The 25,784-nt window shown below is 46.0% G+C and overlaps 1 protein-coding gene across 4 annotated transcripts in view; it reads right to left on the reverse strand.

Moving 5' to 3' along the window:
- The window catches only part of SASH1 (SAM and SH3 domain containing 1), a 202,847-nt gene that overhangs the window by 13,177 nt on the left and 163,886 nt on the right, over positions 1-25,784 (reverse strand). For all 4 annotated transcript variants that reach the window (XM_047769981.1, XM_047769982.1, XM_047769984.1 and 1 more), the window contains 8 exons: positions 22,445-22,791; positions 16,509-16,583; positions 14,884-15,027; positions 10,760-10,895; positions 9,211-9,380; positions 8,252-8,461; positions 7,325-7,475; positions 2,828-2,941 (listed from right to left, as the gene is read on the reverse strand). In XM_047769981.1, the coding sequence (XP_047625937.1) occupies positions 2,828-2,941; positions 7,325-7,475; positions 8,252-8,461; positions 9,211-9,380; positions 10,760-10,895; positions 14,884-15,027; positions 16,509-16,583; positions 22,445-22,791 (1,347 nt within the window). The remainder of the gene's footprint in view (positions 1-2,827; positions 2,942-7,324; positions 7,476-8,251; positions 8,462-9,210; positions 9,381-10,759; positions 10,896-14,883; positions 15,028-16,508; positions 16,584-22,444; positions 22,792-25,784) is intronic.

The raw sequence follows: 25,784 nt of genomic DNA on the forward strand, positions 1-25,784 counted from the left end.
GCTTTTGAAATCAATACTTTTCAAAGTGGGAGGATCCTTTTAAATGAAGCTTCATTGCTAAACCAGATGGAAGTTGAAGTGTGGAGGTTGTGCAAGGCCCAGGCCCACCCTGACCCCCCATGGCCACAATCACCCCACACAAGGCCCCTGAGGCTTGCAGGACCCCCACAGACCACAGTCAAAAACCAGGGCTTCAGGCAGCATGAGCTCTCGAACCAGAAGTTACGAACTGCATAAGAGGCACTGTCCTTTAAAGACACCTTGTGCTTCTTTCTCCATTCAATGAGAATACTTTCCTAGTAAAACTAGAACAAAATTGTGCAACTTGGTTTAACATCTGAATAAACAAATGTATTGGGGAGGGTACCATGTCCTTAACTGTTACGTGGACAAGGCAGAAAAGATAGGGGGAAAAAAAGATCAAATCTATTTAAAAAATATCTAGCTTTTATTTATTTATTTTTTTGTCTTTTGTCTTTTTAGGGCTGCACCTGAGGCATATGGAGGTTCCCAGGCTAGAGGTCTAATTGAAGCTATAGCTGCCTGCCTACGCCACAGCCACAGCAATGCCAGATCCGAGCTGTGTCTGTGACCTACAACACAGCTCAGGGCAATGCTGGATCCTTAACCCAATGAGCGAGGCCAGGGATCGAACCTGCAACCTCATGCTTCCTAATCGGATTTGTTTCTGCTGTGCCATGACGGGCACTCCAAAAATATCTTGCTTTTAAAGTGATTTTGGTTGGTTTGAATTGTGGGCCTCTGGCTATTTCATATCTTCACTGTATACTTTTATGCTACTTTTCAAAGTGGAATGTATGGTTGATGCTTTTGTTCCAAAATCTATTTAGTGAATGTCTTCGATAGGCATGTAACTATGGAGGCTATATTATAAGGAAACCACTGACTCAAACTGAGTCCATCATTTGCAGTGGGTTTGGGACTCAATACACCAACTGAAAATACATATTCTCCAATAATTTTCAAAAACTAGACCATGAGGAGGGCTGGCCCAATGGTGTGATGCTTGGGGACCGTCACTCTGAGGCCTCAGTCATGCTCTCTGAATGAGAAGTACCATATTAGTTGTGAGTAATTCTGTCTAGCTGGTCTGAAGTTTTGGTATGTTTTCTTTTGTTAAAAAATGTAAGCCTTTAAGATTTAACCATATACACATTATTCAGAGAGCTGGCTTTCATAAAGATGAAGTAATGTTTGAATCAAGTCACACTTTTCACATTATTTTCAAAAAATTAAAAAAAATTTTTTTAAATTTGGCTGCCTTGTGCCATATGGAGTTCCCGGGCCAGGAATCGAAACTGACCTGGAGTTTTGACCCACACCACAGCTGCAGCACCAACAGATCCTTAAACCACCGTGCTGGACTGAGGATCGAACGAACCCAAGTCCCTGCTGCTACAGAGACATGGTTGATCCCGCTGCACCACAGCGGGAACTCCTAAAATGAATTTAGATATTTTCATACTGTAACGATGATACACGCTGCCAGGATCTATCTGTCTGTGGAAGGAGTCCTTCTGCCACCAGGGTCCCCGAGCTGACAGGCACACCTGTCTTCCCAGGCAGTGTCCTGTGCTGAGGGCCACGCCTGCTCAGGCTTACTGTCTATTTAGGAAAAAAAATGAAGGTGAGGGATGATGATGATACTGAAGGAACCAAACCTCATGCCCTGCCTCTGCCTCCTGTTCTCCGTGGGGATGCGCAAAATCCTTGCATTGAAATGACAGTCCCAGGCACTGGGATAATCTTGCTCCTCAGAATAAATGAGCCGACAAATAGGCAAAGAGACCTTTTATGGTATGTGGCGCCTTTTTCCTTGTTCCCAAAATAGGTCCACCTATTTTAATCCAATCCACGGGTCTTGAAGGTACTTATGAGAACATCTACAGACTAAATCCCTTCTGGCTTCAAGTTCAACTAAGCCCAGTTACTCCTGGCTGATGCATGAGGACATTAAGTAGTTAGAGGATGGACTTGAAAACGCTTATGGTATTGGAAAGTCAGGTCTAATATACCGCCTGCCATTGACTGAGAGCCTGTTATGAGCCAGAGTGGTGCCAGGAGCAAACAAACAGAGGCTTCCGCTAGTATTTAATCTCTTTAGCGCCCGCATCTATAAAATACACAGTGCAGGATTTGAGATAATTAGCAGGGGCATATGTAAGCACCTGCCCCATTCACAGTCAGTGTGTACAAAATGCTGGGTATTTTTAAATATATTATTACTTTGTTTAAGTGTTAGAACAGTCTATAAAAGAGAAACTCATAGTACCATTTCAGAGGTAAGGGGAGGTTGGAGACGTAAAGTAACTTGACCGAAGTCTTAAGCTATGCCCTGTCTGGTTCAATTCTCAGATCTTCCTACTCTAAACCCCCATGGCTCTTCTCATGATCTAGATGATGGCAGGTGTGTGTGTGTGTGTGTGTGTGTGTGGGTGTGTGTCTCAGCCTTTAAGAGTTACAGGACAATGGAAAGTTTAGGGTCCCTTTCTCTGATACACAAATTTAAACTCTTTCGATTTAGGTCCTACGTGGGAGGGGGAAATAACTGATGAAAAGACTCCTCCGCTCATTTCTCAATATCATTGGCGGCCCAGGTTCCTGAGAGATGTTCCTCCCCCCTAAGGATCTTAATTAAGCATCAATCACCCCAGGAAAAAACCCCTCCTCCCAGTGCCAGTTTTCCCAAAAGCAATGCTCAGGCTGAGGAAGAAAGACTATCGTTAGCTGAAGCTCAGCTGTCAAGGAATGGCCCAGAAGGCCTGCGTATGAAGATGCATTCATGATTTATCTGTGCTGACAGTACCGTTTTCCAGGTTCTCGCTGCTTTCATAGCATCCGGAGTCTCGAGGGGAGCATCCGCTCAAGCCCTGGCTGTCAACAAGCAGCTTCTCCTGGGATCCCGACTGGTCGCTGTTACCTGGAGAAGATGGACACACAGGGGGATCGTAAGGGGAATGAAAAGCAGGTTCCTAAGAATCCGTTTTATTCTGAGCTGTCACCATGCGCTTTGAAGCTTTGGACTTGGGAAGAGAACATATCGTAAGGGGAATGAAAAGCAGGTTCCTAAGAATCCGTTTTATTCTGAGCTGTCACCATGCGCTTTGAAGCTTTGGACTTGGGAAGAGAACATATTATTTTAAAGTAAATGAGATAGAAATGAACGCTCGAAATCAGAACATTCTTTTCAAAACAAGTATCACAGGAAGATAAGTTTGTTTCAAGTTATTTGGTCCCAGCTTTCCAAGTTTGGGAGCAAATATAAGTCAGTGTCAAATGAACCATCACTTTTATTAGCCTAATTTAGGAACGTTCTTAACCCTCACCTCAGGGACATATGCTGGCTCTCATATTACCTCAAAGGGAGTAAGGGTGACAACAAGGGGACACATGCCCTTAAACCGAGGATGCTGTGACTTCAAATAGAGTATCCTTACTGAGCACAGAGTTAGAGGGTTTTCTTTCCTTTTTAACCTTCTTCTCCCTCTGTCTCGGGTCACCCTTCTGTTCCCTGCACACAAAAGATAAGACCTGGAAAGCTCAAAATGCCCTCCCACTTGGAAACTGAGTCCCCAGGACTCTCAAGGTGGAGGATGGAAAGCTGATCGTGCCCATCCTAGGGAACCCTTGGAGGGAGAAGCATCCGATGCCTTCCATTGATGGTCCCCTAGAGTAAATTACATGGGAAATCATGTGGGCCTTCCTTCCCCCCACCCTGTCACTCTGCACATTCTATAAAGAGGGCACACCTCGTCATACATGAGGTCAAGGTTTCGGGAAGAACATCTTTCAAATATTAGCAGACTAAATGCTTGGCTGACAAATATGGAAGCCAAGAAAACATTTTCTACGTAAAGTAAGGAGTTGATGATGAATGGCTTTAGTTTACTTTTCTTTCTCTTTATTCCCTTCCTCCATACCCCCACCACACCCCCCCCCCCCAACACATCAGAACTCTGATGCATTTTCTTAGGTCATTAAAAAAAATTGCGGGAAGGCCGAGAGCTGCCATTCCACATATATCCCAGCTGCTCCTCCTGTCCACTTATCACTTCCTGTTTGTATTTCTCACATGGAAAGCGTTTTATAACAGGAATTATGGCAGGACACACCTTAAACTAGAACACCAAAGGAAGAAGTGCTATTTTAAAGTGATTAATGAAAAATTAACTAACTGGAAGCCCAAGAGCAAATCCTTTCCCCGCCCCCCAGACCGAAAGTGGCACATTCTAGAGTGATGTGCTCAGTGTGTGGAAGAGTCTGCGGATTTGGAAGGACCTTTGTTCTAGCATAGCATGTTATTTAGGAAAATGATACTTAGAAAATGAGGGCTTTGAGCTATCAGTTACAACCCAGGAAGAGGCATCGATGCAGTTTTGTCCTTGGCGGGATGGGTCAGTGTATTGCAGTGGCCAAAACAGACAAACAGTGCTGACTGATGGGAATAAAACAGCAAACTTGTGCCTACCATTGCAGGAAAAGGTGGACTGTGCCTGCATCTTTGGGGATGCCAGCCTCACGACACAACAGGATGCCGGAAGTTATTATAATGGGGAGTGAAGGCGTCCAGTGAATGGCCTGAAAACTGCCATTCAAATTTACAAAATCAGGAGGCTTATGTCAAGGGGTGAGAGCCACTTTCTGCCTGAGGATCCAATCAGCATCTACTTGGCAGGAACCCAACTATCAAATTAAGCGAAACTACCTAAAGGTAAAAGCCAGCGTTTCCCAAGTTAAGTTGCTCTTCATTAGGGACAGCGAGAAGGCAGGCATCTCGTGGGTGTACTGCAGATTCAAGGCCATAGCCTCTCCCCGCACTCACTAGCATTAATGCCAAGGTACAGAGACAAGAAAGAAGATGAGCTGGAACCACGAACATTCTCACTGTCAAGTAAGAGCAAAGGACCGAGTGATGGGGCTGAGACTCCATTTGGACATGAGCTGAATTTGGACTAAAGTTCTTCCCCCACCCACGTCTCACTCACACACACACACACACAGAAGAACGTGCTAACACTGATGAGATGGATCCAAATCAAAAGGGGCTTATACATCAGGACGTGTGCCGTTTTCTGGGTTTAGTTACCCTGGGAAAGTAGAGAAAGGAATGAGATTCTTGGACAGCAGGGCTTCCAATGGGCTTGTAACATTTCAGTCTTTAAAAAATAAGGATTGAAGTAAATATGACAAAATGTTAACTTTAGTTGGATTTAGGAAATGCACATATGGGTTTGTTTTCCTTTCTCTGCAATTCCCTGCATATTTGAAGTAATGGTGATTAAAATTCTTATGAAAATGATTTTCTTAAAGGAGCTTTCATTTGGCCGACCTAGGAGAGAGGGTTTGGGATCAATGGAAGGAACTGCTCTGGGACAATGAGTGTCTTTTCTGAAGGGCACCCTGCCTGCAGACTGGCAGACCCCGTGCATAGACACAACGAGAGAGGCTGGACCACTGGCCTGACTGCAAGCAGTGAGGCAGATGTGCCTCTTGCTCCTGTGGGAGGCTGGACGGAAGATGTGCAAGGTCTCTCCCATCTCAGCAGAGCTCTGGTTCTGTCTAGTTTGACAGAAACGGACTGTGTTTCTCTAAGGTATCAGTGACGTACAGAGAGTGCTTCTCAAACACAATGAAATGAACAGCACTGCACGTGGAATCTTCCAATCGGAGGATAAACCTGGATCCAGGCTCTTGGTACTAACTGGCACTCTAGCGCCCCTAAAGACTTTGTTTTAGAACCACTAAGAAGAAATACCACTTTGTGCATTAGGGATGTCCTAAACAGTGGCACAGCCCAGACTCGGAGTGGGATTATGAGGAAGGAAGGTGCTTCCCTTAGACCTCTGCGTGAGCATCATGATGGGCAAAGACGCCCTCCTACAAAATACCCCCTGGGGCAAATCTCAGGACATAATTCCAGGAGGGACAAGGAGCCTGAGCCTTGGCGACATGACAGAGACATAGCCTGCCTTCCACTCAGCATTTAGCTTTGCTCCTCCTATGGTGGCATGCTAAAGGAAATGTAATGAGGGGGGCTTATAAGCCAGCTGTTCTCAGTGGCTGACAGAGAGCAAATGAGCTATTTTATAGAGCAGATGTGGTCCAGGAGACTAGATGATTGAACATTAATTGATATTAATTAATATAGCTGGTTGGCTACACCAGGCACTGGGCCAGGCTCTGACACAACCTGGCCATTGACCCCCAAAGTGTCCCCTGGGGAGCTCCAATACTAAAGAGACCTGGTTATAGAGTGATATTAACCACAAAACACAATTCCCTCCAAATCTATCCCTGAAGACAGCATGTTTATCTAGGGTTCAGACATCTATTTGATGGTATGTCATTACTTAATTTAGAGGGAGGACCTATTAAGCAGAAGTGAATTTAACTGCACTGAGACACTTGTCTCTTGGGCCTCATACATTCAGTAATGTACAATTTTTTTCCACCATTAACCATGGTTTTGGTGTATCTTTTAGAAAGAGAAATGCTATTAGCTACTGATATTTCTGAAGCAGAGCATATGAGAGAAAATGCATTTGAATTCAATAACTGGAAAGGATACCCCTCCTCGTGATGAATAATTTCAGGAATATTTTTGATGTCAGATTGAAGAATAAAGAGCAAGATAAGACGGGGTTAATGGAGCAAACGATACAGTGTATTTAGATAGACTACATAAAAGCTGTGAGCTCACTGGATTCTGTTCATGGGCTGTGAAAATGAGCTCTCCTTTTGGCTGAGAATTCGCAAGGTGGAATTCTCTGCTCTACATATTCACTTGAGATTCTTTCCTGCTTCTTTAATGCAAGCTGACGAATTTCATTTACTCATTAACTAACCTCGTCAATCAGAAAACTCCTCATGTGCTCTGAGAAGTAATCAACCCCGGGTGGGGTAAGCTCCCCACCACCGTCCCGGTCACTTCTGTGCCCGGGGACCTTAGCGACCTCCTAAAGACTGCACATCCCACCAGTCCCTAAGGTGGCGTGAACGGTGTTGCTTAAGAAAACTGCGATTCAACCCTCAGTCACCTAGAGAAGCATCTTCCTCAATCTTACCTAGGAATGTTGAGCAGCAAGCTTTCTTTTGCTCCTGCATTGGCAGGAAGGTCTGCACCAGGAATCTATGTCTTCGTGCTCTTTGACATCATGCACAACTGACTTTGGCTTTGAAAAGAGTAGGATCAAGAGTGACTCCAGGGACCTCAGCATAGGCTAGCAGCTTAGGGGATGCCTGCGGGTGACCTGAGAATGTGACTGATCTAATGGCACACACTTCCGTACTGGGAGGGACTTACTGTCATATTCCTGTAACAGCTCCACTGCTGTTAGGAGAACAGCTCTGTGCTCCGGGTCCCTGATATTTAACTCGTCCAAGTCTTCCTCCTCCAAGAGCTTAAAGGTGTCCAGATCTTCATATCCATTGAACAGGAAAGTGGGCATATGCTCCTAGGAAGGACAGAAGACAGAGGTGAGTCAGCAGGCCCCTCCAGGTGATGCCTGACACACAACTGGCCACTAGACTCTGCAGCCGTAGTCATTTTTATGCAAATTGAAAGAGGAGTTAATATCCTCCATCACATAGGCTGTACCTCCTGGACCTACAGCTTGGGGCACAGCTTAGTGAGTCACTTCCTCAATCGTGGGTTAAGAAGATGGACATTTTGGGCCGAGATGGACTCTACTAGCTTGCGTTTTCATTGTGCCCTTGCTGTGAGCAGGGCCTGTGATGGTACCTAGTGGTACCTAGTGGTACTTAGAGCTACGGAAATCCAGCTCAGAGAGACTGGCGACTTCCTCAGGAGCAAGGCAATTTTGCAAAGAGGAAGCAGATCCTACCACGTGGACCGACCCCATGAGATGCTGGGAGTCATGGTGGGACAGAGGTGGGAAAAGAAGAACCCTTATGGCCTCTGAGAAGCCGGCCAGGGCGCCCGGCATTGATGCTCACAGCCCATCCTGGTAGGAGCTTGAAGTGCACAGCTCTTGGCAAGCGGCTCTTTGGACCAGGAGCCAGTTCTGACCTGGGGCTCATGCTCTCACCCCCAGAGGAGGTCAAGGGCAGCGTCAGTGCTGGTAACTACTTCTGTAGGATAAGAGGTACTCATAGCAATGGGCCGCCCTTGCTGGATGGCACGGATCACCCCGCCCTTCCCTGAAAGTGCCCTCACTCGCTCGGTTTCGAAGGGGAAGGCAAGGTGGGGTCGCAACAGGACGGAACTGACTTTGAGGTTGATGCGATCAAGGAGCTCCTCCACCGACTTGGGCTGGGGGCGTCTTCCTTTCCTCCTCCTCCTGGTGGGGCGCTTGGGCTTCTCCTCTTCCTCATTGAGCACGTCCACGTAGATGAATTTGAACGTGCCCACCTTGTTGTTCAGCAGACCCATCCAGGTGCCCATGGGGGGCTTGCTGATTATGTCAATGATGTCTCCTTTCTGGGGCGCAGGGGACAAAGATCTTAACATGGGGTCCACTTCCCAGCATGAATCATCAATCCGATGCGTTAGTCACATGGATGTGAAGACACTGAGGGGTCCCTCGGGTCACCTTACATAACGGGGGTCTGGCAGAGAGCCAGACAGAGCCTGTTTGGTGGTGCTGGACCCCATGGAGGCCGGGGGCCCTGTCCTCTGCGCCCTCCTGCCTCACAGCATGCTGTGCCCCAGTGTCTCCCAGCGCTCGAGGCTGGGGGACCCCTGGCTCTCTGAATGCCCACCCTCACCCAGAGCTCCTACATCCTAGAGCAAGGACTGCCCACCAATCAGGTCAGTGGCAACCCCTGTCCTGCGACTGCATCACACATTTTGAGGAACCCCATCTATCCTGTACAAATGTCACCGATCGCACGGAGAAGCCAGTTGTGTTCCTTCAGGTGGCAAAAGCACAGAGACTGGAGGGTGGAGGGTGACAGGACGTCTAGAAGGAAGCTGAGAGCAGAAGACACCAGGGCCAGCAGGAAGAGGTGGTGGCAACAAAGGATTAACATGACACCGCCTCGATCCCCAAGTGCTGGCTGGCTCTGTTTCATTTTTCCCCACCGAGGAGACCAGCTTTCGAAGGGAGCCGAGACACTGGCCGGTGTGCACCACACCAGCCCAGCATTCCACAGCTGGGAGGAAAGACTGTCTCTGAAGGAAACAAGGCACCCTGCCCAAGGGCTCCACGGCCAGGCAGACACACGCACCTTGAGCTTGAGGGAGTCTGTGTCATAGGGGCTGGGTGTGAAGTCGGTGTGTACCCTGGCACGCCCACAGAATGGGCCCCGGTAGGGGGGCTCCTCGTCGTCACCATCTTCCGACTTGACACTCTCCCTGTTGCTGGTCGAGGAGTCCGTGGTGCTCACCGTCTGGCCGCCTAGACACGAGAAACAGGCAGAACGCGGTCAACAGAGACTGGCTGCACAGCCAGCCGGACGCAGCGAAGGCGCCACAGCCTAGGAAGGCAGGGGCCAGAGAAGGGAAGTCTTGAGCCACAGCCATTTGTCAGGACCAGAGCTGAGACCTGGGGAGAATCCGAGTTTCCTGACTGTCCCCTCTAATGGGACAGGGGATTCGAGCAAGTTATCTTTCTGACCTGGGAATCCAGGTGACACAGAGACTCCCTGATGGAGGACGCCATCCGCCCTTAATATTCACGGCCTCCCATTTGTTAAGCATTACTGCTTGTGACCCCAGCTTACAGAGGAGGAATCTCAGAGGTCAACTTGCCCAAGGTCAAGTGCTTTTAAAGTGGTGGGTTTAAACGTGGTCCCTTCCCCTGTAGCGTTTGGCTACACCACCACTGGACCGAGAGGGGTTGAACAGCATTTGTTTCGGGGACAATTGTAATTCTCTCCTCTTATTATTTTTCTGGTTCTTAGTTGACTACTTTATTGCTCTGATAATAATGTGGGGTTTTTTGGTGGTTGTTTTTTTGGCTGCTCCTGCAGCATGTGGAAATTTCCCCGGCCAGGGATGGAACCCGCGCCACAGCAGTGACAACGCTGGATGCTTAACCCACTGAGCCACCGGGGAATTCCAATAATGTTTTAACCAACCTTTTGTATTCATAAAAGTTATGAAGATAGCGGCTTTCCTTGTCAAACCAGAAGAGAATTATTGATACCTCCCAGTGCCCAAAATTCATCAGGGAAAAATAATGTCACATTACCGTGTTGAATCCTGCATAAAAATGTTTCTGATTAAAGACTGCAGACTGAAGAGAAGCATTTGTCTTCTCTTTTATTAAACCCCAATAAAAGGCTAATAACGGAATTAGACTCACAAGGACAAAGACAATAGCAGGGGACAAGGAGCTGATGAGGTTATTTCTACCCAAATCTGTAAGACAAAACGGTGGTCCAAGGATCGCTATTTGCAACTGTAGGCGGAGGATGCTCCCTGAGGTGGGGCGGGACAGCAGCGTGTGCCCGGCAGGACCCTGGCCCTCTGCTCTGACTCCGCTGCTCACCTGGTGAGCTGCCCCACCTCCACCCCAACTCCTTCGCCTCCAGTCTCCAGATCTTCCTCTGACCTGCTTTCTCTCTTTTCCAACTCAAATCCACCTCTTGTGCCACTGCTGAGCATCAGCTACAGAACAAATAGGATGCCAGGGCCAGGTATCTTGCGGGTGTGTCTCCGTATGGGCATCTTACGGGTAGACACGTCTTATCTTTCAACTGCCTGAACCTGACTCTCAGGAAAAGTCTGATTTTGACTCCAAGGAAATCATCTACGATTACAAACGGGACGTACTCATCGAGCTCTGGCCGCTCAGAGAACTCCGCAGACTCTCCACAGACCCTCCAGCTTTGAGCTTGGGCTTGTCCATGTGGTCGCCGTCAGGCTGAGAGGATGGAGGGGAGCCGGGCATTCCGTCGAGGCCTGAATCCTGAAATGGGTTTCAAGAAACATTACAGCTCATCAGAGGGGACGGGTGTCCTTTTGTAATTCACAGCAGTCAAGCCCACAATTCAAAGTCAAGCAAATCCATTCTTATATCCATGTCTGATTCTTCACCTAATAGTCTCCTTCTTTGTAATCTATAGCCTTCTTCATTTTAAAGTTGTGGCTCATGTAACTATTAATTAAGCACTCAAGAAGTATTTTACATGCTCAAATAGATGTTCTTGAAAAAAAAAAAATCTATCTACCTTGTAGACAGATCATTTCATTAAAGACTTAGAGACTTTTAAGCAAACTCCTTATGCAGTAAAAAACTGGACTTTAAGTGCAGATTCAATACAATCCTCAAATAATGCAGTGTCCAAAAGGTACTATCAGAGGACATCAAGCCTGTTTGAAATAATTACACTAAAAAAAAAAAAAAAAAGTGTATCTTTTGTCTTTTAAAAAAAAGCCAGATGTGGAAGTCCCCTTGTGGCAGCATGGGTTAAGGATCCAGCTTAACCCATGTGAGGCAGGCTGCAACTGAGGTATGGGTTCAGTCCCTGGCCCAGGAACCTCCACATGCCATGGATACAATAACAACAGCAAAAAAGCCAGATTCTGGGAGTTCCCATTGTGGCGCAGCGGAAACGAATCCAACTAGGAACCGTGAGGTTGCTGGTTTGATCTCTGGCCTCGCTCAGTGGGTTAAGGATCCATTGTTACTGTGAGCTCTGGTGTAAGTCACAGATGTGGCTCGGATCCTGCGTTGCTGTGGCTGTGGTGTAGGCAGGCAGCTGTAGCTCTGATTGGACCCCTAGCCTGAGAACTTCCATGTGCCGCAGGTGTGGCCCTAAAAAGCAAAAAAAAAAAAAAAAAAAAAGCCAGATTCTTATATATTTCTATCACAAAGTTATTGAAATTGGCTAATAAAATACCAACTTAAGACCCAGATATATAGCTGTCCCTTGAACACACAGAGATTAGGGGTGCTGAGCCACTCTGCAGTTGAAAATCTGAATATAACTTGTAGTTGGCCTCCTTATCTGGGGTACTGCACCTGCCAGATTCAACCACAGATCCTGAAGTGCTCTAGCAAAATCCACCTTTCAGTGGACCTGTGCAGTTCAAGCTCGTGTTGTTCAAGGGTCAACTGTAGAGCAAACATACCACTGTTCTGTCTGTAATCAATTTTCATACGCCACCCTAGGATTTCACCTTCTTTCACTTCTTTTTCTGTGTTGTTAGTAAAAAGCTGTGAAGTCCCTTTTAGATGGTAAGGTCAACAGTCATGACTCAGCAGTTTTACTCACTTCTCGGATGCCTAGGTATCGTTAGCTTGGCAAATGAAGGGTGACTAGAGCCTGCTCATTGAGATATCGATAGCCAATGTTACACTTTAAAAAGGCTGCAGCCAGAATGGTTTACTTGCCCAAATAGAACACTCTCTGGCATACTACACAGCCACGTGAGCACTAAACCGTCTAAACGAAACCTGTTATTTGCAGAGTGCCGAATCATCAGACAGGCTCTGCCTGAGATTCTGCGGGGGCCCTGCAAACATTTAAGGACAACAGTAAGGGCAGCTTCTGACCCAAAACACACTTCTGCTTTATGCATAAGGAGAGTAAGCAAATACCCTGAACAACAACTGCCGTAAACAGGGGAGCATTATTAGGACTTAAACTGCAAAGGGCGAATTCTGGAGTAGGTTTTCATTCCTTTTTTGAATCATAAAATCAGCCACCTTTCCAATTAAGATCTTTTTAAAATGCTCCTGGAAAAAAAAATCTCACATTTTGAAAAACAGCCATAGGAAATATACACTTTGTATACTCTATGTTCACAAATGCTTTTATTTATTTATTTATTTATTTTGGCTTTTTGCTATTTCTTTGGGCTACTCCCGCGGCATATGGAGGTTCCCCGGCTAGGGGTCTAATCGGAGCTGTAGCCGCCAGCTTACGCCAGAGCCACAGCAACGTGGGATCCGAGCCGCGTCCACAACCTACACCACAGCTCACAGCAACGCCGGATCCTTAACCCACTGAGCAAGGGCAGGGATCGAACCCGCAACCTCATGGTTCCTAGTCGGATTCGTTAACCTCTGCGCCACGACGGGAACTCCCTTTTTTTTTTTTTTTTTTTTTAACAAATGCTTTTAGAAAATTATTTATCACATCTTTATTGATTGCTTGCAAGACCAGGTACTAGTCTAGAAGCTGGGCATACAGAGTAGGAATAGAGCAGACACAAATCCTTACCAGAATAGTTGGTATACTTAGTAAAAAGAAGGGGGGAAAATAAAGCCTTCCATCAGTAATACTTGTCTCTCCAAAAAACATGACAATGATTCCTTCTTTTTTTTTTGGTTTATGTGAAATGACTGTTTTAAAAACACAGAGGACTAAAAATACGAGATATCTACATACTAGTGAAATTATAGAAAAAGGCTCCACATGGCATTAAAGGTCGAGGCTCATGATTCATCAAGTGGAAAACGCCTAGGAATGTAAGTTTACAAGAGCTTTTGGTGGATGTTTCAATTTGGGGGAAAAGCCAACTAAACAAAGTGCTTTAAATTTGAGGCACTGCTTTCCTTGGCATGATGTGTGTTTCACAGGGGTGCAGAGTTTGCGTCACTGCTGGCCAGAAATACAGAGTCACCGTCACTCCCACACCCACAGGGACAAGAAATGAAAAGAACAAGGAAAACAATCATGGAGAAGAGACACTAGAGGCTGCCCAGACTTCCCCTCTAGGTCTAACAAGCCATGGCTTCTCAACCTGAGCACGAATGGCATTTTGGATGGACAATTCTTTGTTGTGGGGGGAGGCTGCTCTGTGTATTGTAAGGTGCATCTCTGACTTCTATCCACCAGATGTCAGTAGCACCCAACATCACACCACCCCACCCCGGTTACAACTATCGAAAATGTCCCCAGCCAAAGCCAGGGGGCTGGTGGGAGAGCAAAATCAACCTCCTACAGTACGTGAGAACCACTGTACTAAAGTGAAGATGTACAGGCTTTGTGTGACTCACAGGGCAGGAGGCTGGCTAGCTGGTGTGCAAAGCAATACACAGGGAGGCTTGGTTTTTAGCTCTGTGTCCACCAGAGGGCAGCAGCTGAACAAAAATGTCTGCTTCCCCTGCTGTTTTATTCAGTAGATAAAGCGGCATCACCTCCACATTTCAGGTAGACAACCAGCTCACGCACAGGGACTTCAACAGACTACACAATGAACACTGTAAAAGTGCCAGCGGAGAGGGTTCTAAAAATCTAATGGTCAAAATTATCTCCAGGCCCAGCTTTCCAAATGTCATTATTCCCTCTACCCACACAAATAAGACAGAAACAGGTCATGTTCCCAGTGATGACATTATAGAATTGGGGAAGGGAGAGGTGTCAGTTCTGTGTTATCTTAGTGGCTGCAGATTGGGCTACTTAGTGAAAGCACCCTCACAGAAACAGCAGTAGTATGTTCAGTCCTACATCCAGGAAGCACCTTGAGTTTACCTCTCACACATGCTCTGTGCTTCTAGAACAACCTAACACTGCATTTCTTTGATAAGGGAGAAAAAGAGAGAGAGAAAGAAGTCTGCTGTCTAAGAAAACATGATTGTCCTCTTTTGGTTTGATCCCAGGGACGTCCATTTTGGAGCAAGGGCTACATTAGAAAAGAAAATCCTTCCTTTGTGTTCTAACTTGTAGTTAGTGCTTTTACTGCATTAAAGAAAAATCATTTCTTTACATGGCTGTGTTTTCTTTCACTATATCTAGAAGGCAGGGCCTGCTCTGTATGCCCAGCACCTAAGTGATTAATAAATATTTGCTGAATCCAGTGTTTGTCCACATAAACTAAGCATGGTCCTGGAGCCTGTTAAGGTCAATGCGTGTGTATAGTACCATGTAAAATCTCAGACTGACCGTGCTCGGCTTTTCTTGTCATCGGGAGGAACCAAGGGGGCTTTCTGCCTGGCTCTCACATACCTGCTCAGAGACAGAGCTGCTGTATTTTTTAGACATTCTCTTCCTCATGGTCTCTTTCACTGATTTCACTTTTTTCCCAAGAGAGATGCGGGAGGCAGTGGGTGATTTGATTACTTCTTTGTACACAAAATCTCCTTCTTTACCCTGCAAAACAAAAGGTTATAAGTATCTTTAATCACAGAAAATGAGGCTCCCAAACAGGTTTTATTATTCAAATCCTGAATGTTCGACCTCTCAGAAAAACATGGGCATGCCTCGGGACCTTCACTTTTTTCCTTATATTAATTCACTGCTAGGTTATTGATCTTTTCAATTAAAAATTAAAAGCTACTGACTAAGGGGCTTTTGTTTATTGTTTGTTTGAAGTGGGATGTAAGTCACTTTACTTTCTTCAATCTTAGTATATTCTTCTATTATTTTTCCCCCATCATTTTAAACACCCAAAGGGACTGTATGTCATCAATAGTGACTTAGATGAACCAACGCTCACTTAATCCCAGCAGTTCGGAGGAAGGGAAAGATTATACAGCTAATCACCCTAGGAAAGTGGTAAGAACAAAACAGCAAATCTCAATTGTGAGATGTCCAGCATCTGGTAGGATTTATATCATTTCCTGTGCTCAGCCCCTAAGAGTGTGAAAATTTCCTTTTCTGAACCAGTTAGATTGCAGTCACCTCTCATTCTATTTTGCATTGAAACAAACAAACATTTCCCCCGGGAAAGACAAAAAAAAAATCATACTTTCATTTTTTTAAAAGACTGACTCCAGGACATTTTTGGTTTACAAATCAATACAATTTCATATCCAAATAAAATAGATTTATTCCTCCAGGAAATTCTTAAACACTTCCACAGATCAAAGATGAGTCCTTCAGCTGACATGTGATCATGACAAGTGGAAAGCACAGAATCCTAATTTCACAGTTTCGTGACAAAATGCACCAGGGGGAAACAAAACTGTATGGAAAATACACCTACATCCTTGGGACCTCAGCCTTAGGGAGAACTTGGGTACCTCAGAGGTCTGTCCCTAGATTACCATCCAGAGACAGGTCTGAGGAAGCAGTAACCTTGGCCCTGAGAAGTCTGGTTTGCTCTGCCCCACAAGGACTGGGTCCACTTCAGGACACCCCAAATCAGAAAGACCTAGGCTTAAGGTAGGGCTACGCACCTGGCCTGTGACAAAGCTGGCTTTCAGAAATGTTGGCGCATACTCTTGGAACCCAAATCCCAGGGCTTCATCCTATGGCACTACCTGTGTGTAACAGCCCCATCCACTTGCAACTGGTGTGGACAAAAAGCACGTGTGCACCAATGACTAACACCATAGAAACCAAGCTCATCTGCACTTGTGACTCCAAGAACCCTTGAAACCAAGCCATCAAAGAAATGCAGCTACTGCCAAGAGGGAGATGGAAGCTGCAGGTGGTCATCATTTCACTTCAGGGGCAACAGTAAGGGGACTGAGGTGGGGAAACAGGACTTCTCTCCAAATGCGACTTAGGATTCCCGAGGAGCAGCGCCGTTACCCAGCAGTGACTCTCAAAGATACCAAACGCGAAACTGCGTCAACCACATCACTTGATCCAAACAAACCCTTTGCTGTGCTCTGATGCTCACTCACCACGGGGTCTGAAGTATTACTGCCGATGTGCAGGGAACGATTTGTCAAGTCGAAGCCTCCAAAACTGCAGGTTCTCTGTGGAAAGGAGAGGGCAGGGTGGGAATAATCCGGTTATGCTTACGGCGGCCAGCAGTGCAGCCACCCAACGCGTTTCCCTCGTGCAAGACATCACGGAGTCACAAAAAGTTACGCGATGGACGTAAGGAATGAGGAATGATGAAGAAAAAAAAATCCATGATTTATGTTATCAGGAGACGTCACTCATTTTGCATTTCCACAGGCCATTGGAACTGCGCCTACGCCAGAGGTTCAGAATCCCCTTCACAAAAACCCACTGGTTTAAAAAAAAAAAATGCAACAACAATCAACATACCTGTGTGAAGTGCGCTAAGATTCCCTGTCTCTTAGCAACAGAATCCCCTTCCAGTCCCCTTAATATTGGCTGCATATAGCAGTGAATGAGGGAAAACTCATTAGAGAACCCCTTGCTCAGAGGGGTCTCGGGAATCCAGATCTGAAGTCCTACAGCCCTGCCTCCGACAGCAGGCTTTTCGAAGACTCTTGTCCTGTTTAGTTTTACATTGCTGAGATGGAGGGGAAAAGGTTATGTTTACAATAGAGTCTAATCAGGCCAGAGGATTTCTCAGTCATTGCTTCCCTGACCTCGCCAAAAATGCTGCTAACTTTCCCATCTAACTGCGCAACTGAATTCCTCATGACCCCTTTCCTCAGACTGTAGGAAGGAAAGACACCACATTTGCCCAGAAAGAAAAAGTTTGATTCTGGGACTGTCTTTGACCGCACTTCCTTCATTTCAATAGGGAAAACACTGATGTTATAAAGAACGCCTTGATTGTCCTTTCGGCTGCTTTCAAACTTTCTGGAACTGCTTATGTTTCAGGGCTTTAATTTTTCCAGAACTTGGTTTGAATTCTCTGTTGTTTTTCGAGCAAAAGCTACTCAAGCACCACCTCCCCCTGACCCCAAATCTTTAAGAACAAGGAGAAATTCAAAGCACACTAACTTTTGTTACAACTGATTCTCTTTTTAAGAAATTGGTAATAAAATCTCAATAACAGATTTGTTTCTCAGAGAACTCTAACTACTAATACATGGAAGAAATGGACAGGAAAGTCATAATTTATACTATAAACATTGCTTATTTAAAATACACACACGTATGTATAACTGAGAAAGCAGAAACATCTAGGGGAAAAAAATACCTAGGTTTTTGGAATCATACAAAAACCAAAGACTGGGAGTTCCCATCGTGGCTCAGTGGTTAATGAATCCAACTAGGAACCATGAGGTTTTGGGTTCGATCCCTGGCCTTGCTCAATGGGTTAAGGATCTGGCATTGCTGTGAGCTGTGGTGTAGATTGCAGACACGGTTCAGATCCCAAGTTGTTGTGGCTCTGGTGTAAGCTGGTGGCTACAGCTCTGATTCAACCCCTAGCCTGGGAACCTCCATATGCCGTGGGAGTGGTCCAAGAAATGGCAAAAAGACAAAAAAAAAACCAAAAAACAAAAAACCCAAAGACTGGTTCTGCCATCTAACTTGCTGTGTGACCACAGTTAAAGTACTTAAACTCTCTGAGCTTTGGTTTCTTCACTAGTAAAATACTATCTATAACCTAGATTTGAGGCTTCTAGCACACTGCCTGGTACAAAGCCTCACTCTAGGAATGCTGGTTTCTTTCATTACTGAAAACACCACACTGAGAATTTGGTAGCTTGTCTTGACAATTGTTGCGTTCAAGTTTAGGCTTAGGCAACAGGCTAAATGTGCGAATGAAGAACTGGGCTTACTTCTGGGCCTTACATTCTGGGAGCTTCCCCTGTAAACCAGAGCCATCCCAGGAATGGGCCAAAAAGTGAGAGAAGGCAGGTGTGGCAGAAGGAGAAGCCAAGAGAGGCAGAAGCGCGGCAGGAGGCTCGCCGGGATAACCAGCATTCAGGATATCACGCAGCTGTTTTTCTCCTTCACCAAAGCTGTTGCTGCTGGTTTAAGTAATCTACCATGGACACGATTTCAAAGGAGAGTTATTCTAATTTTATGTGAAACATCAATAGACAATCTGATTTCCCTTACAGTCAACTGAAGTGGACCTATCTCTATAAAAAGAGAAAGATCCTGTATACAAAACACTCATCAAATCCCCTCATCTGCAAGCAGTGCTATGACCATCTCTCAGGACTAAGCTTTAACTTCAACTTTCTCTTTCCAGTTTATAGTGCCAAATACATTTTCTCATTTTTGCAAAGGCAGTGATTTTATTCGAGTTTTTTCCTGTGACTCAGGGCTCTGCAGACACAGTATGGCGTCCAGATGCCTCATCATTTGATGGCTTTTGTGCTTTCCTGCTTTGAATTCCAGCATCAACTGCAGCCCTGAAGCCCAGCATGTTATTTCTGATGCATATGAAATAACTGACAAAGAATTTATGTGGAAACGATAACTGCAATAAATTAGAAGCTCGTTTATGTCTTCATATGCCTGCTACATGCATTTATTCCTAAAATAAGTTGAGAGTAAAGAATGGACTGGTTTTCATAACTAACAACTAAAACCTCTCCCAGTGATATGCTGAGATATTTGGAACCGATTCTTCTTTATCAAAGGAGGATGAATAAAATATAACAGTTGGCACTGCTTGAACTAATCTCAAGCTTTTTCTGGAATATTAAGGACTTACCAAAGCAGCACGCTTACAACAGAGAAAACAGACGGTAGAGAGAACAGTAGGAGAGGGCAGACCAATCTTTGACTTTGGCGGGCTACATAAACGAAGCCTAAATGAGTTTTTTCAAGTTCGACCATCTCCTGCACAGATAATTATAAGAACATTCTAGAGAGATGCTTGTGGATGAGGAGAGCCGGTCAATGGAATGGGCATGCAATTGAAGACATGTTTTTGGTGGGGGGAGGGCTGAATTTTTTTTTAACGGGCAAAATTCCGAAATGTCATGCACGTCTCTTCCCCCAAACGAAAACTGAATGACCAAATAAAAAGCAAGACAAGTGACGGTTTCCAGTGAGTGCAAAGCATTGTCATTTCCCTGAGGTTTCATCAAGCAAATATGGCATTTTTTGAAAGACAAAAAGATCAAGGTTCAAGAGTAAAGGGCACAACACTTTTCAGTAAAATGAAAGAGATATGACAAGAAGAAGGGAAAAAACCTGAAGTAAACCAAGCAAAAAGATATTATCTTAATCCCTTAAGAAAACAAAACAAAACAAAACACAGAAAAACCTCTTTCTGTTGTTAAAACACTTATTTTCCCCTAGGTTCTTTGAATAAGTAGAAAATTAAATTTTGTTTTCTTAATTGTCCAATTATGCTTATGAGAAATGGTATGCATACATTTCTAATTTGGAACCGAACATATATTTCAGCAAGTACTGAAACTGTCCAGTACTGCCTCGAGCTCATAGTCGTTAAAAAATATCCAGCCTCAAGCGGATTACTTGGGATGGAGGCTAGAGAGCGCCACTTTGACAAGGGTTGAAACTGGCACATGAAAACAAGTCTGTCCAGATGTCCACACTCAATGTCCCTCAATGTGGGTACGACGGCCCACAAGGGCACAAATCTTGGAAATAGGACCTCTAGCGAGAAAGTCCTCTTGAAGTTATATCATTAACATAGCAGCAAAGAATATGAGGAACACATGAGCCACTCAAGGCACTCAATTGGAAAAATTCTCAGTATTACGTGATCTAAACTCATGGGGATGAGCCATCACTTCACAGAGTAGAGATGGAACTGTTCTATCAAGACCATGTCAAAGGTACAGAGGCAGATGAACACCTCTCAAAAAACAAATCATACCAACACTGGGTAGCCACAAGATTTTACAAAAAAGATCTGTGGGTGAGAACTGAACGAGTGACACAAAGAATTGTTATGTTACAACAAAGACAAACACAAACTGTTGCCATGATGGAGAAAGAGCCAGAGGAAAAGCTGTTAGTGATAATGTTAAAAGTGTTGCAAGATTTACAACAATGGGGCAAAAAAGAGAGAAAGTAAGATCCAGTAAGAAAGGCAACACATGTGGGAATATTTGGGAAACCTAAGGGCTGGTACAGACCTAAGCATCCTTTCAGAACATAGAAGGTCATTTTAAGGATGTTATTCAGGAGTTCCCGTCGTGGCTCAGTGGTTAACGAATCTGACTAGGAACCATGAGGATTCGGGTTCGATCCCTGGCCTCGCTCAGTAGGTTAAGGATCTGGCATTGCCGTGAGCTGTGGTGTAGGTTGCAGACGTGGCTCAGATCCCGAGTTGCTGTGGCTCTGGTGTAGGCCAGTGGCTACAGCTCCGATTCGACCCCCAGCCTGGGAGAGGCCCAAGGAACGGCAAAAAAAAGACCAAAAATAAAAAAGGATGTTATTCATCAGTCAGTCTCATTTCCACAGAAGCAGAATCCGATGGAATCAGTTTAAATGACAGCAATCATCTGGAGAAGAACATCTTATAATGCGAAGGAATATTCTAGGAGAAGCCACCACAGGAGGTGGCGGTATAGGTTATTCCTTCAGACCTTTAAAAGGGGAGAGGCCAGCAGCCCCAAGTGGATTAAGCAAGGTGCCAACGGCTAGTGAAGCCAGCAAGCCCACAGTGCCTCCTTGCACGGTGCCACTTAAGTGGGCGCCTGTGCAAACTAAAAGTTGGGTGGGAATTTGGGATGTTAAATACCTAGATTCTCAAGTTCAATAAGTTTTGCCCTGAAAATAAACTGTACCAGGTCTCCAATAATTCAGTAATAAAGCTGAAGACCATTTAATTATTTGGCAGTAAGTACTTTATTCCTAGCTATGTATAGAAAAATCCATGGGGCAGTGGGGGACATTTCTAAATGCTGAGCCTTTTGTTTAAAAAGATAAGCACATCAAATCTACTCAAGTAAAAGAAAAACAGCTCTGATTTTGTTTTTCCCCTTTAGATTTAAGAACTTTCCATCGGCCCTTAGTAATAAAAGAAATATACTTTCCAACATTTTCCAAAGCACCAAATGGGTGATGAGAATGATGAGACCGTTCCTATAGCTTTAATCAACTGAGAGAAAATGCATCTCTTTCAAGGGCAAAACGTCCTTCTGTTTCGAATCAGCTTCTCTGAGGTCAAGTGACATGATGGCTGGGACTCAAGACAGCCACTTCTAGGAGGCCAGACCCCACCCCTGTATTCTGAGAGAACCCTCTCTGGATCGGCTTCAGTGTTTAGTTTTAATGAAAAAGCTTCAACTGGCAGGAGGACAAAGGGGAGAGAGGGAGAAGCCATGGCTCAAGGAAAGCGGGTTAGGAATGGAGGCGATGATGGTGGGGCGGGGACCACGGGGATGGGGGAAGGATGCCAGGCTCAGCAAGAAAGGCCATAATGCTTGACGGCACTTCACAGAAATGACAAGGCCATCCCCGTGACCGTCTCTCTGTGACTCACGGACTTCTGGTGGATTCTCAAGAGAACCCTTTTAGTACAGCGGTCCACTGTGGCGGCCCACTTCCTCTTGGCTTCCTCCTCCTCCTCCAGCAAGCACCGCCTCAGGTCCTGCTTCTCAGCCTTGCTCAGGGTCCTGTCGGCGGCAGGACGCACTAGCTGGGTCAGGTTCAGGTGGCTGTACAGGCTGCGCTCCACCACGTACGTGACATTGAACTCGCTGACCGTGGGGCGCCCACGCCCCCTCCGGCCGGGGCCGCCGCAGCCTCCGCCCCCTTTGGGCTTCGGCCGGAGCAGCTGCAGGTCACAGGTGCTGCTGGTCACGCCTTTTCTGGAGGGACGCTGGCAGAGGAAAGCTCGGGAACAGGAATAATTAGCATCCGTCTTCTTCAAGCGGATCTGCTTCCGGACGCTCTGAACCTCCTCCAGGGACACCAGCAGGTGGTGCCGCCGACGGTGGCTGTCATAGAAGCAAACCCCATCGGTACTTACCCCGTGGCTCAGGGACCCGAGGCCCTTCTTCATCTCCCCCTCGGTGAGGGAGCGGGACACCTTCTGGGCCTTGTCTTCTTCGGGGTAGGAGAAGAACGGCCCCATCTTCTTGGGGGGCTTGATCAGCCCCCGGCTCTCTCCTCTGCTGAAGGTCTTGACCAGCTTCCGGCCAGCTCCCCAGGTGTCCAGGCTGCTGGATGATGGAGAAGGGGTGAGAGAGTCCGCTTCATCTTCCGGAGGTTTCTCAGGAGAGGCGTCAAAGAAAAACGGCTTCTTGTGCACTCCGGAGTAAAGGGCGGACCTTTCGTCGGGGACCGGGGCGTTCTCGAACACCTGTTCCTCCCCGCCTGGAGGGAATCAACACAGACACGGTCACGGTCTCCTGTCATCACACCTTGGCATTCTCTCACAGCTCAGATTTGTCTTGAAGCCCCCCGCCCTGCAAAAAAATTAGCTAGCCCTCAGGGCAACCACAGCGGTCCGCCCCCCACAATCACTCACTCCCTCGCCATAAACCTGGCTCCCACTCAACTAAACGTACGTAGAAAAGAAAACAACCAAACTGAACAAGTGTATGGTTTCACACAAGCTTAATGGTAAAAGATTTCAGATGTGTTTTCTCCTCGCCCCCGCCCTAATATCTTCACAGACCAAAAACCTTAACAGACCTACTAGAAAATACCATTTGGAAACTCTAAGCCCATCATTATTCCTATATTTAAGGATATGTAGCCTCTAAGGATAATCATCCTTCCCAGTTTGCAAGTGCAATCCTCAGAAGCTAAAGAATTAGAATTGTTCCCCCTTCTGAAAGGCCCTCCTGTTGAGTCTGGTTGGCTTTTTATAGTCAGGGTGCAATGTGGCTGACAGTGGTTTGTTTTTTTTTTCTTAATTGGTACATATGCCATTTAAGTAATTAAATCACTGAGGGAGAAGTCGGGGGGAGGAAACGCCATAAAGGGTCGTAGCTTCTAAAGGCAACGACAAATGGTCCCCATCTGACAAGCCTAACACAAAAAGTCAGGGAACTGGGTGCTCCAAGACAGACATCGCCACCAAGGCAGGCCCTACTTCGAAGCAGCAAGGGCATTTAAGGGCCTGGACACGCAAGCAGCCCCATGGAGTGTTCCATTTCGTCTCAAGGATTCCAGCTCTTGAAGCCTTCCCTGGAGCCAGGTATCCAGCCAAGACTTCCAGAGCCCAGTGGAAAGGTTTGGACTTGCTGGCAGGAAAATTGAGTTCTTTTCTGCATGTGTTATGTGAACAGATGTGAGAAAAGAAGTAGGTCAAACTCTGGGTGTAGTGATCCTAACTGGCTGGGTCCCTTTAATTATAAGGAAACTTTGGAGCACGGCAGCTCTCTGCCAATTGAGTTGTGAAAAGGAAAAAATACCAAGTGCCCTGGAACAGTGGGATGGCGTTAAATATACCAACTGGGACTGGGATGCCAGTGTGTGGCTAAATGTCAGAGATAAAGGGAGCGGGCGGCTTGCTCTAGAGGGGGGAAAGATGATTGGGAAGAGGGCTTTAACATTCCAGAAGTTTCTTACTTTCCCGACAGATGGGAAGTATGGTTACAAAGGAGAAAAGAATGGCTACTATGAAATACAACATAAGATTGACTCAGATGTCAAGGAGACGGTGGCAGGGAGAGTCATTCAAAACTATATCCAGTCCAATTGATTCACTTTGCTGAACACCTGAAATTAACACAACATTGTAAGTCAACTATGCTCCAAAAAAATTTATTAAAAAAACAAAACAAAACAAAACCCTATATCCGGTCCAAAGTTACTCCATTGCTTGCATCACAAACATATTCACTCAATAAGATTCCCAGATCTTTCAAGGGAGTTGACGAGCAGGGTCTCTGGGTCTGGCAGATACCGGCCAGACCAGAAGCAGTGCGCAAATATCATGAGCGTTTCCTGCTCCTTCCTCAGGACCTCTAACTAATGGAGGCCAAGGGTGCTGATGTTGGCGGAAGTAAAAATCGCAACCTCTTCCGGATACAGTCAATGCTCCACTTCCAGGGATGAAGTGATGGGGCAGAGACGAGAGGCACAGCCTGGTGGCAGGGCAGCCCAACAGCGGACTCCTCTATAAAAGCGGATCACGCTTTCACATTCAGCCCAGGAGTCCACAGTGGTGTGCGGAGGCCCCTCTCTACCCACAGTCTTTAGGCGCTTTGGGGAAGTTAAGGACTCAACAGTGATCTGGAAATTTTACAGAGTCCATTTTTGGTGCTGTCACTGGTGATTCCAATACTTCCTTGTGACATTTAAGTTCGGAACCAGCTGGTTCACACATGCCCATGACATATGTAGCTCTACTTCCTGATTCTGGCAAGACAGCATCTGGTAAAGGAGTCTGGAGGGAAATATGGCAAAGGCTTCCCAAGAGGCCACCTTAGACTGTGCCGAGGGCAATCCTGACTCTTGGCTGTGCCTGACCCAAGACCTGAAACCCAGCCTGGACTTGGCTCTGTGGGTTTAGAGCATCACCTCTCCCATTTGCCTCTGACTTGAAATTATAATTGTCCTCCTCTTGGGAGAATGACAATCAAGATGTGCTCATTCCATCATCATCTGGTGTACGATTTGCTGCACATAATTGACCTTTATCTATTTTGCCCAGCTGGAATCAGAATACGGAAGAAACGGAGATTTTGATGGGAAGAAGGAGGTAGGATATGGGATGACTTAATGCCAAGAACACAGACTGATGCCCTAGACTCCAACCCTGGCTCTGCCACTCACCATCTTTGCAACTGTGGGCATTCCTTTATCTCTCCGAGTCTCAGTTTCCTCTCCTGTAACAGTGCCTCCCTATCTTCATAATATCTATTACAAGGCTCTTGAGAGGATAAAAGTAAGTGAAAAGAGTATGGGAAGGCACGTTATAAGCTGAAAAGCTAAGGAGTCATTAGCAGGTTGCAGATGAGCTGGAATAAAGAGAGTGGGTGGGTATCAGCTTTAGGAAAAGACACAGAAATGGGCAGATGAAGGGCAGTGCCTTGGCCTTCAATTTCACTGTGTCTAGGGGCATCCAGGCCCTGGATAAGGACTCAAAACTCAAGTTACAAGGGTGAGACTAGATGATGGATTGTAACTCTCCTGGCTTTTGCAAGACTCCAGAGCTGGGGGCTGAGAGATGGCGTGGGAGCAGAGTGGAGACCTGGACGTAGAGAAGTCGGGCTACTCAGACTTAATTCTGGTCCCTGGCCAGCTGGTTCAGTGACCATGAGTAAATTACTTCCCCTCTTTGTGTCTGTCAGAGTTTTCTCATTTGTGAAATGAGGGCAGTCTCAGTGCCTGCCTCTGGTGGCTATTCTGAAGAT

The sequence above is a fragment of the Phacochoerus africanus genome, chromosome 2, assembly GCF_016906955.1.
Source record: "Phacochoerus africanus isolate WHEZ1 chromosome 2, ROS_Pafr_v1, whole genome shotgun sequence".
In the NCBI taxonomy this organism is placed as follows: Eukaryota; Metazoa; Chordata; class Mammalia; order Artiodactyla; family Suidae; genus Phacochoerus; species Phacochoerus africanus.